Below are 11,778 nucleotides of genomic sequence, written 5' to 3'. Positions count from 1 at the left end.
AAAATGTTTAGTGATGTATCCATGAATATTTTAGCAACTATGCTGAAAAGGAAAATTATCTCCAATTCATTGCTAGTATTACTCTAAACCTTACTATAGAACAGTATACAATTCAACCAAATTAAATTATTTATAAATAAATAGTTATTTTTTTTTATTAGGGAAAATAAATATACTCATACACGGAAATTAGAATAGAATAATAGTATTTTATAAAAAAAATATATATATATATTAAGAGTAGTTTTCATCTCTGTTTTAGAGGAAATACAAATACATGACATAGTGTGTTAGTTAGATATTAGACCTCAAAATTAAAAAGGTTTCCTTTTCAGATGCTTATGGTTGGGCCAGTAGATAATAATGGGCTTATTAATCTCATTGGGCTTATAAAGCTTACAACTCAGTAAACAGAGGGGACCGCGCGTCGCTCGAGTTTCACGCCCAATCATCATGATTCGAAACGCTCAACTAAAATAATAATAAAATAAAAAAAAAAAATCGAGATCGAAATATCCCCAAGCTTCCCGCCTCATCCAATCAAAACCCTAATTTTCCAGATCAACCACCGACGACGGATCCTCTCAATCTCTCCAGTCACTCTCGAATCGACTCCTTCCCCGAATCGATTCAGCATTTTCAATTTCAATTCAATCTACATTCAATTATTCCTCTTCCTTGTGTGTTTTTGAAGATGACTGAAGATAGCGGCGAATTAGCAGCGCCCGGAGAGATCCGACCCGCTCTGGCTAATTTGACCAATCTTCCAAAGAAGAGGTCGATTTCGAGTGATTCACTTGACAGTCCTAGAGTAGAGTTCTCAAAGAGGCTATGCGTAGTTGTAGATGACTTGGTTAAGCAAAACGGATCTTCTTCCTCGGGTTCCAAGTGTAGCTCTGACGACGAGAAAGGATCCGGTGGTGATGCTACTATGGTGGAGGTTTCTAGTGGAGATGCCAAACCGTTGAAAGGGATCTACTTTGAGCCTGGGGACAGAGACGGTGCGCGAGAGTTTAAAACTGATGAAGGGTTGGCTTTATCTTTGTTGAGCAGCAGCGATGCTGAGATAAAGAAGGAGTTGGGTAGTTGTCAGAATCTGAGATCGTTTGAGATGAGTAGATGCTCCAATGTTGACAAGGAAGAGCGTGTGAATGTGAATATGGGAGATGATGATGACTTGATAAAGTCATGTTCTTGTTCTTTTTGTCTTAAAGGTAAGCTGATTCTTGAAGCTTTTTTCTATTACATAGTGTCTGTTTTGATTCAAGTAGACTGGATTTGTTTCAGCTGCGTATATCTGGTCGGATCTTCATTACCAGGACATCAAAGGTCGATTATCCGGTAAGTTCTGCATATAACGCTCTAGAGGATATCATTTGTGAGTATTGTGATATGATTATGATTTTCTGGATCAGCCTTGAAGAAGAGTCAGAAAGTAGCTAGCGGTTTGATTCAAAGGAATGACAAAGAAAAACAACCTACGGGTTTTCATTCCTTGGTAAACTCTGTTGGCGCTGCAAAGCTGGAATCTGATCTCATGGCTCAGTGGAGGTCGCTGTTTCTTGGCATGGGAGATATCCTCGCTCATGAAAGCAACCACCTTGTAAGTGCTTTTACAAGCTTCTTAATATGTTCTCTAAATGCAAAGTGTTTTTTTTTCTTTAACCCTGTTGCTTTCGCTGCTCATGAACCTGAGTTTTCCTCTGTTTGTGTGTGTTTGTGCAACTCCAATCCTGCAGCAAAATAGCTTTATGACAATGAAAGATTTGCGGGAAGATTGCAAGATTGATTTGGAGAGAGCAACCAAAACACCTCAGCACAACACCTGATAAGTACTCTTCTCTACTTGATCAAACACTGTATGGACTTAGAAGCTTCCCTTTTAATTTTCGCAGCAGCTCGTGTGAAAATTATATTATGTAATATCTCGATGCAATGTATAGATGCTTCAAAAAAAACCCATCCCGTATGTATTGACAACTGCTGTTTGTTTTTTTCCCTTGAACTCTTTGTATCTCTTTGGCATTTGACTATTTTGTATTTCTTTTGTTACGACTTTGAATCAGAGTCAAGTATATGGTTGCATTTGATGAGGTATCAAAACTCATGCTGATATTCTACACCTTTTTTTGTTAAATTAACAAAATAACAAATCATTTTCTATCCATTTATGGAAAAAATCCTGCATAACTAAAAAAACTGGAGTAGTGGAAAGGACATACTCGACGTACGTTGCAAGTTAGGTCAAATTGGAACTGTGTTAATTTTTGTTATGGGCTCTTTAGAACCTAGTAAACAGTAACTGGGCTCAATAAATTTGATTATGGACTAATTTACAGAAAAAGCCTAATACAGTTTCTTGAACATCTCATAAAATGGGTGCTCAAAAAAAGAAAAGAACATCTCATAAAATGATAAAATGAAAAGATTCTTATGAAAACAGATGGAGTACGTGATATGTTTGCCAAGTTAATAAATATATTTGATTGGTTCTTACACAATTCACGTTCAAGTACTTTCAGCAGACACGTATACAGAATACAGTAATCTAGCTCCCCATTGTCATGGCGTCCTTTGCAAGAGCTCCCATGCATGTGACACATTTATTTAGTCATATAATATATTCACTGGTACACGACTAACTTAGGCAGAGATCCCATCTTTTTAATGTATGTGTAGTTAACATTTAGTCAAAACATATCGAATATAATAATCGCGATACCCATATCTAATTTATCTTTTGATGTTAGAGGAACATATCAAATCTTTTAAAAAATAAATATATAATATGTTTCAAGAGAATCCACGTACATTTTAAAGTAGAATAAAAAAACAACCAACTCCAAGATGTGCTTGATATTATTATACATGTAAAATCTTTTCTTTTCTTTGAGCATTTACATATAAAATCTTACAAATCATGTATTGAATTGCGTTTACATTGACGTAAGAAAAATAAAGTATGTTGTGATTGTTGTCTATACGACAGTATTACATCAGATCATAAACGTCTCACGATATATGTATCTAGTGCATAGTAAATTCACTATAAGCACGTAAGAAAATTTTACCAATAATGTTTAGACAGGCATAATGATTCTAATGATTATAGTGAATCTAATGATTCTAGACAGGCCTATAGAAAGCTCGACCCTCAAAGAAGGGACCATTCCCCAATGCGTACAAATTTAACAAAAGTACAAAACTATGGGAGCTCGAGAAGACCATCCTTTTTCTCCACTCTCAATATTTCGAAAACCATTATTTAAAAAAAAAATCTGAAAACATGCAAATACATTGAAAGAGTACTATTTAAATTGAAAAGAGAATAGGAGAGAACACGAAATAACAGAAAAACCTTCTTCTTTAACTCTTGAAGGCATTTGATTATGGACAAACCAATAATAATTGGGACAAGAGAATTTGATACTGATGTATAGTCTATTAGGGATAAATGTCCCACATCGGATATTGGAAGATATCCTAATCAATATATAAGATAGATGAGTCACTCCACTTAGCACCAATTGGTTTTAGGTTGGAAGCTCATCTAGCTTAACATGGTATCAGAATCCGATCCACACAGTTCAATCCGATCCATTATCGATCCAGCCCAAAGTCGGCCCATCGATCCTTGCCCGAGCATTCCGAGATTGACACTCAAAGAGCCATCATCTCGAGGGGGCGTATTAGGGATAAATATCTCACATCGGATATTAGAAAGAATCCTAATCAATATACTCCCTCCGTTTCAATATAGATGATGTTTTAGAAGGTTTGTTTTGTTTCAATTTACATGAAGTTTTGAGATTTTAAGGAAGTTTTGAGATTTTAAAGTTAACTTTAACTTTATTGGAAACTGTTCAACCAATTAGATTTTACAGTCTTTTTTATAATTGGTTAACTGATTTTAAAATTATATCTTTAAAATATTTTTCTAGAGAAATGTAATTTTCTTAAACTTTGTGCACTATTACAAAACATCAAGTATTATGAAACAGAGGGAGTATAAGATAGATGAGTCACTCCACTTAACACCAATTGGTTTTAGGTTGGAAAACCATCTAGCTTAACAGAGTCTACATGGACCTCTATATCAATAAATCGACATTGAATCTGAGCTCCACGTGAATCTATCGCCAAGATTCACACCATTGATATTCGGATATATAAAATTCCAATGTTGTGGACGAATATAAACCTTTTGCAGTTGATTTAAAATTTGATTCCCTTTTAATTAAACCATTTGTATATATACAAAACTCTAGAAGAAGCATCTCGTTTAACGTGGTTAATAATACATTATACATAAAATATGAGATTTGTGGTGTGAAGAGACTCGCTAATCACCAATAATTGCGATTTGAAGGCTTAATCGAATAATTTTATTAAGCTAACAGCTAATTAATGTTAGCCTAGAGAGCTAAGTGTCAGCCAATGAAAGGGACTGAAGGGAAAGCAAAGAGTGGAATCCATCTTTCCACGTTCAGATAAAGTGAGGAAGTGAGTGTAGTTACAACTTACAACACTTTGGAAATGTTTTATTGTCTTTGTTTCCTTCCTCACCATGTGTTTGGCTTTGTTCTCTTCTTTCTTTTGCCATTTTAGATTTGTTTTGTCTCTATTTTTTTTGTTTTAATAGCATACTTTTAACATTATCATACGATCTTATAAGTGGTATCCAACTTGGCCAATTCTAACTCTTCACATCGCCATGTTAATTAGAATTATAACTTAAAAGTTTGATTCTAATATTGTGTTGAATAACTACACCCTGTTTATATTTGATATATTAAAAGCTTATAAAATTTTATCTTTACAAATATATGAAACGGTGATGGCTTTCTAGTTCATCCTATAATCATTTCCTCGTAAATATGGTATATGGTTCATGTATGATTAAATATCTAAATATAAAATTTATCGGTTTCTAGAGTTAAAAATAATAATTCTAGGACGATAACAATGAGAATACATATAGAGAAAATAAATATTGTGAATTTGTGAAATGTCTACATCAGATGGGCTTGAAAACAGATATGCAGCCTTATTGTGATAGTTACTCGCATTATACACACAAAAGCTATAGACAAAAAGCTTTGACCATAATGGCCATCCACTATTGATTTGCTATGACACTATACGTATAGTCATGACTCTCAATACAAATCTCAGCTTTCACAGAAACTGCGTGCATGCACCTGATGCCATAGCCATTCATATATATATACACACATAATATGTGTATTAATGTCTATACGCCATTCCCACTGCCAGATTCCAAAAGACTTAACTACTAATTCGAGTATAAAGAGAAAAGTAACATATAGGGAAGTCAGAGATTAGGCTTGACATGTACAACTTATCTATTTGTGGATTAGTTTGCCTAACTCTTTTATAGTTTTATGGATGAATATCATGCGGACAATTGGAGCAAGAAGGCAAAGGAAATTTAATAGGTTTGTCTTATCAAAAATACACTAAAAATGTCAAACTTCTAGTAGAAACGAGATACACTATTCTATATATCGTGGCTATTACTTAATGCGATCTTATATATTAAAACAGAAGTCACAACTTTGATTCATGTGTGATTTTTTAAAAAATGGACTCTATCTAGAAAATCATTTATTAACATAACATTTATTACTCCAGCACTAACGCCTAAACATTGTTGACTACTCTTACCTTAAAATCGGAGTGTGAGTAAGTCAACCACCATTAATTAAAATTTAACATGGTGCCAATAATATTATTTCCTAAACTACCGGTTTAAATTTAATTACGATATTAACCATTATGATAAAATCTGACCAAGTCGGTTCACTCTACTTGTCGATAACATTTATGATTGATATACAACTCGGTTCACTCATTTACCATATTATTTTGAGCTTTATTATTTATCAAACCTACTGGAGACTTTTTTTTCTTATTAATGTTTACATAAACCATACATTATAAAATTCTTTGAGGTTCAGATATATAAACAAATCGGTAGAAATGATAACCTGAAAAAAGTCAAACCAAACATGTTAGATGAATAAACAAAATAAATTAAAGTGAACATATAATTCATTTAAAAATAGATTACATTATACAAATATTCTAATACATAACAATATAGATCTACAGTGGTAGAGTGAACCGATGATAATATAGATCTTGAACTTGTGTAAAATAACATGATAATTGATTTGATTAACAATTTAACAATATAAAAATTTAATTAATGTACCTAAGGCATAACTTTTTCATTAAAATTTTCAAAAGTTAAGATATTGTACCCAGCCTAAAAATCACCCAAAAAGAATGTGATCTATCATTTAAAATATATATAAACTACAGTATTGATTAACATAATTGATTATCTCTTAAAGATTGATTCAAATTTTGTTTACATATTTAGTTTTAAAAAAAAAAACAGAAAACATGAGTACAATATAAACAACTCCAACATATTATCGCTTTTGTTAAATATGTGAATTGATTTTTTTTACTAAAAAGATATTCCTACAAGAAATATTCATATTTTTCATATTTTTATTTTTTCATATTTTTCCTACAAGAAAAATTCATATTTTTCATATTTTTCATATTTTTTTTAAAACATGTATTCAATTAGGTTTTCCATAACAACCCCAACCTATTATCTCTTTAGTTTAAGATACGAGTTGTATTATAACTACCATGACAATTTCAAAATACTATTTCGATTGTTAACGAAAATCTTAGTTAGTTATTAAAAGTATATTTTCTAAATAAACTCTAAAATAGTCGACCACCTAAAAATATGAAATCATTGAATAGAAAAATCGACTATCACCTAAGCTTACTTCGAGCCATCTCTTCCAATAAGAATGTAAGTTTGCTTAAAGATGCTAACCCGGATAAGAGTTGCTAGCCTGTTCAAATTAAGTTGTTTTACTCATGGAACAACATATCATTTACAGTGGAGAAACAGGCGATACTGAAAGTAAACTAACGATCTATTTACATATTTTTCAATACCAAAATTTACATATATTAGTTCAATTGTTTCAATTTCGTTTATAAAGTGTATAAAATACAGTGTTCCAGGAAGAAGTCTCACATTCAACATGTGCACCGAAATTTACCTGTTGGAGAATAGTGATCAAAACATATGGTTAATATTTAGAATATTTTACGATTAATGATATAAAAAAAAAACTATACATATATATAAATGAAAACAAATACCCGCGCGGTTGCGCGGGTGAAAATCTAGTTAATATATTAAAGAACATGAGATGAGAGGTTCATGTTTCACATAATGCTGCATACGGTCTAAGGCAAAAAAAAAATTTACAACACACCTTAGATAATCTTTTTTAAAAGGTCTCTTTCATGAAAATGGTATGTTTATAAGAAAATTACAACAGCTAAAAGAACTATTTATAATTAAAATTCTAAAAACAAAAGAGCCCAAGCTAAAAATGTAGAGAAAATATATATGACAAATCAAACTCTATATATGTCTCTGCAAGTAACACTTGCAAACTAATGTAATGTATTGTACATATAAATCATCATACCACACAAACTAATGTATTATACGCATAAGTGGAGCCTTATATTTTGATCGAAAATTAAAGGGTCTGAGGCTTGTGCCTTTTTCTCACAACGGTGGGCACGTCATTCGGAATTACGGATCATAAGAAAGGGCATATAGAACAGAATTCTCCAAAATATCTTAACATTTACACACATAACAATTCCTCTAAAATATGAAAATTACATGTTGCCCATCTAAAAGTGCTTAATCAATACTCCCTCTGTTTTTAAAAGATTCATATTCTAGACTTTTCACATATATTAAAAAAACTCTTTAATTGTGCATTGTTTTTTTGTGAATAACAATTTTCCATAACTTTTAGCCAATATAAATCCAATAAACACCATTAATTTTTTTGAAACTTACAATTTTTCATAAAATCATACATTGAAAAGGTAAAAAATGTATCTTTTTGAAACAAATTTTTTTTCCAGAACATACATCTTTTAGGAATGGAGGGAGTACATAGGAATATGAAAATAGAAAATCCTCATCCAGAATGTTTTTTGAAAAAGTGTAACAGTATCACGTATTAGTAATGATTTCAACCAACTATAGTCTGCTACAATACTATATATATTTTTTTCTGTACCAGCAAACAAAAACCTTATCGAGCGTTCGTAATGAGGGCCAAAGGACACGCACGAAGAGGAAAGCAACAATAAAAGCAAAACAAGACCTCCTAGTTTCCAGAGTTTGTCTTTGCTACAACGAGCAAGAATACAAGTGCTAATTCTTGGTTCGATCCGGGTTAATTCGGTTAGTTTATTGTCTATACTAATTTAATTTCACTTGGACCCCACGAGCCTGTGTCAATGTGTCAGTAGACAAGTACGAAAAGTGAGACAAATTAAATCTGATACATCAAACATATATATATATACACTACATTTACGAAGATAATTACAACTTATTAGAACTAGCTACTCGAAACAATTTGCGACCCTTTTTCTCGTTCATCTTATTTTAGCAAGAAATTGACCAAAGGGGGATATTAAGACCTTGGCATATCCTTATACGACGTTCTAAGAAAGGTTTGTAATGTTCAGAAAAAGGTTAGCCATTTACATATTGGTTGGCATTAACTATTTCGAACATCGTCACTAGCTCATTTATTATACATTCATCCTCTTCACACTCTTGGCTGCATTTGTTTCCACGCCACCAATCGTTGCAAGAAATTCATCACCTATTGAGTTCGTTTTTAAGAGAGTTAGCACGTGTAGAAAACTGTTAACTGCAAAATACTTATGTGTGTGTGCACTTGCCTCGGACGGATCTTGCAAATAATATGAAGCATCCGTATCTTTGGGGAATTTGGAGACAAGAACGCCACAGCCTTCACCTCTGTCTCGTAGCAGCTAATTCATTTACATGGCACACATTTTAATCAACACAGTGTTGTAACTTAATTGTATGGATATTTATACTTTTATGAAATAATAGCTAATTAAGGAAAAGAATTGGTATACCTTAAATGCATCTTCGTCGGTCCGGTCATCACCGATGTAAACTGGGAAAACGTTGTTAGAGTTTCCAAACCCTGTAAGGTTCAAAAATAAGTTCAATCTTTTAATTAATTGTATCAAATTCTTAAAAGGTGAAATGAGAAGCATATTGATGATGAAAAATGATCAGTGGAGCAAAGACACTTTTGAATAAGAAGACAACACAAGAAAAAAAAACTTATTGCTTTGTTTTTATTATAGATGTTGAAAAAGTATTTGATTTAAGAAAAAGAGAGAGCAACTGAGAACTCACCAAGTGACTCTAACAAGAACTCAAGAGCTTTTCCTTTATCCCATTCAATCATAGGACGTATTTCGAAAACCTGTTAATTACATCCAAAACATATTTAGATAATTTACACTCATTGTTATGTTATAAATCACAAGTTTCTTGTAATATATCTTGATGACCAGTGAGAAATGTCATGTCATACCTTTCGACCTTGGTTCAGTTTAAGCCTAGGGTATTCCTTTAATACCGACCGAACCTGTAGAACCAGTTCGCTCCATTTCTGGATTATTATATATGTTTTCCATTTTAACGTTAGTTTTCATTATTTAATAAAACTTTTCTCTTAATGTGATTTCGATTTTACCTTCTCATCGACGCAACGAAAATGCACAGAAGCACAGAACTTGTTGTTTTCTACTATGACTCCAGGAGTTGATTTGGTTTTCTCCAAAAGTTGTCTATAGACCTATAAAAATTAAGCACATGCAATGTTAAGCGACACTGAAGCGACAGGTGTATATATATGTCGTAATGTCTTACTTCATCGATCATGGGAAGATAATCACTGGCTGGTTGGTACAGAAGAGACTGTTTAACCTAAACAAAGGACTTAAATAAAGCTTAGATGACAATAACAAATATTATTATTTTGTTTTATCAATTAATTATGTAATTTGAAATTACCCTCTTGTGTCTGGAGAAGCCTTTTGCCGGCCCTTTAATGTCCATGCCATGGCTGCCAGCATAATACAGCTCAGCTAGCTTGACAAAGCTATACACCTTTGGAAAGCATAAATACTAAAATTAGCTTTGACCAAAAACAAAACAAAAATTAGCTAATTATACATAAATAAATTAAAAATATTGGGGAAAATGACAAGGAAAATAAAATACCTTGTCTAGGCATCTACCAGTAACTATAGCAGTTGGAAAACACTTAGCCAGTTTTTTTACTGTTCTTCTCATCTGAGAATAGCAATCAAAATGTGATAATTAATCACACAGATTAATTAAAATCATAAGGTCAAAAAGATTAATGTGATATCAAGACCAAACCTTGCTTGACATGAAAGCTCTGTCTGGATCATCAACGATGGGAGAGAGAGTACCGTCATAATCTAGAAATATTACGATTTGTTTCCCTCCCGAAGCTTCTGTGATTTTCTCAAACATTTCTAATGCAGAAGGATGCTGCATCTGTCGCGGAAACACAACAATAATTTGTAAGAGAAAAGATCATTTAGGGTTCGTGAAAGAAAGTTATTATGAAGACTACTTACGATCCATGAACTGAGTTGTTGCTCTGAGGAGATGGAAGAAGGGAGTGATTTTGGATGAGTAGGAGAAGAAGCTCGCATTGAATCTACCCAAGCGTTGATTCTTTCGCCATCATTGATGATTTCTAGGTTCTTGAGAAGCTTTTTCTTGGAGATTGAGATGAAACCAGGAGGAGCCGAAGAGTTGTTGGGGATGATAGACCTTGCCGCCTCTGAGACGACAACGTTTTGACTCTCTGACATCCTGTTTGGTTTCTCCATGACAAAACTCACTGAGACAAGCAGAGCATAAAGGATTGGTTATCGAGAAGAGAGTTATTATATGTTTAGGTTATGTCGAGATGATGAAGCTGGTGAAACAACTAAAGCTTACCCATATTAGAAAATTAGAGACTGAAGGTGAAGTACTTGAATCAAAGATGAATTTGGTATTAAGGGAGAGAAGAAATAAATGATATGAACTTGTGTGTTTTTATTTCAAGTCCTGCGAGTTGATTTATGTAGGAGAAAGAAAGCAAAAAATGGGACCTACAAAACTTGAGCCATTGTGGGATCCACTGGGCCTAGTAATGTTTCAGGGCCCCACTTTTGGTGTTCTTATTCGCGCGTACGTTGTAGTATGTTTGCGTGTTTGTCTCCGAACCATGCGAGTCGTCGAATCCGCGTCTCCTCGGTTTTTATTTATTTTTGGATTTAAATTAAGTAAAACGTGTAAATTTATTATGAAAATTTAAATTACACCTGATTCATTTTCATGCTACAGAGTCTTTGACTTTTTTAGAAATCTTACTTTAAAATAAACATTCATGCAATTTCGTTTTTCATATTTGGTTAATGATGTTTTTCGCAAACACATATATAAGATCTTTTTTCTTGATGTTCTGAGTTACCTTTAAATTAATTCTTAAATTAATAGTCTCGATTTCTTTATAAATGTTTTTTCAATACACATATATTGTTAGAAGCTTTCTTTTGAAGTTTTGGTATTTATGTTTTTTGTTTTTTATTATTTTTAAGACACATTCATACTCCTTCTGTTTCTTAGAAAATGTCACTTTAGTTTTTTTTTGTTATATAAAAGTATTGTTTTAGATGTTCAATGCAATTTTTATTTATTTTAAGCTGAATATTAATTGGAAAATGCATTTATTTAATAAATAAATTTATTTATCTCAAATATTATTG

At 32.5% G+C, this 11,778-nt stretch overlaps 2 protein-coding genes across 3 annotated transcripts; one reads left to right on the top strand and one right to left on the bottom strand.

Moving 5' to 3' along the window:
- Window positions 1–506: 506 nt before the first annotated feature.
- Window positions 507–2,087, top strand: LOC125596636. Its single transcript, XM_048771716.1, has 5 exons — window positions 507–596; window positions 694–1,214; window positions 1,288–1,341; window positions 1,416–1,603; window positions 1,740–2,087. The coding sequence occupies exons 2-5, from the start codon at window positions 695–697 to the stop codon at window positions 1,827–1,829; spliced, it is 852 nt and encodes a 283-aa protein (XP_048627673.1). The 5' UTR covers window positions 507–596; window position 694; the 3' UTR covers window positions 1,830–2,087.
- A 6,330-nt stretch (window positions 2,088–8,417) lies between these two features.
- LOC106443074 (probable trehalose-phosphate phosphatase I) lies at window positions 8,418–11,091 on the bottom strand. 2 transcript variants are annotated; one of them, XM_022711015.2, is made up of 12 exons: window positions 10,967–11,091; window positions 10,597–10,865; window positions 10,373–10,513; window positions 10,211–10,282; window positions 10,001–10,096; window positions 9,857–9,913; window positions 9,681–9,782; window positions 9,519–9,596; window positions 9,338–9,407; window positions 9,049–9,119; window positions 8,841–8,937; window positions 8,418–8,765 (listed from the first exon to the last, which is right to left on the bottom strand). In XM_022711015.2, the coding sequence occupies exons 1-12, from the start codon at window positions 10,968–10,970 to the stop codon at window positions 8,692–8,694; spliced, it is 1,131 nt and encodes a 376-aa protein (XP_022566736.1). In that variant the 5' UTR covers window positions 10,971–11,091; the 3' UTR covers window positions 8,418–8,691. The 2 variants fall into 2 exon arrangements, with proteins under 2 accessions (XP_022566736.1, XP_013740134.1); XM_013884680.3 differs by having other exon boundaries at window positions 8,845–8,937.
- Window positions 11,092–11,778: the final 687 nt, after the last annotated feature.

Source organism: Brassica napus, unplaced genomic scaffold (genome assembly GCF_020379485.1).
Source record: "Brassica napus cultivar Da-Ae unplaced genomic scaffold, Da-Ae ScsIHWf_1255;HRSCAF=1790, whole genome shotgun sequence".
NCBI classification, from domain to species: Eukaryota; Viridiplantae; Streptophyta; class Magnoliopsida; order Brassicales; family Brassicaceae; genus Brassica; species Brassica napus.
This window is presented reverse-complemented; position numbering and strand designations above follow the sequence as displayed.

Excerpts from the sequence above, each read along its gene's own strand:
- LOC125596636 (XM_048771716.1), top strand. The coding sequence starts at position 695 with ATGACTGAAGATAGCGGCGAATTAGCAGCGCCCGGAGAGATCCGACCC. Across the intron at positions 1,342-1,415 it reads CATCAAAGGTCGATTATCCG|CCTTGAAGAAGAGTCAGAAA; the intron begins GTAAGTTCTGCA and ends TTTCTGGATCAG. Across the intron at positions 1,604-1,739 it reads CTCATGAAAGCAACCACCTT|CAAAATAGCTTTATGACAAT; the intron begins GTAAGTGCTTTT and ends CCAATCCTGCAG.
- LOC106443074 (XM_022711015.2), bottom strand. Across the intron at positions 9,783-9,856 it reads ATCTTCCCATGATCGATGAA|GTCTATAGACAACTTTTGGA; the intron begins GTAAGACATTAC and ends TAATTTTTATAG. Across the intron at positions 8,938-9,048 it reads CCGACGAAGATGCATTTAAG|CTGCTACGAGACAGAGGTGA; the intron begins GTATACCAATTC and ends TAAATGAATTAG.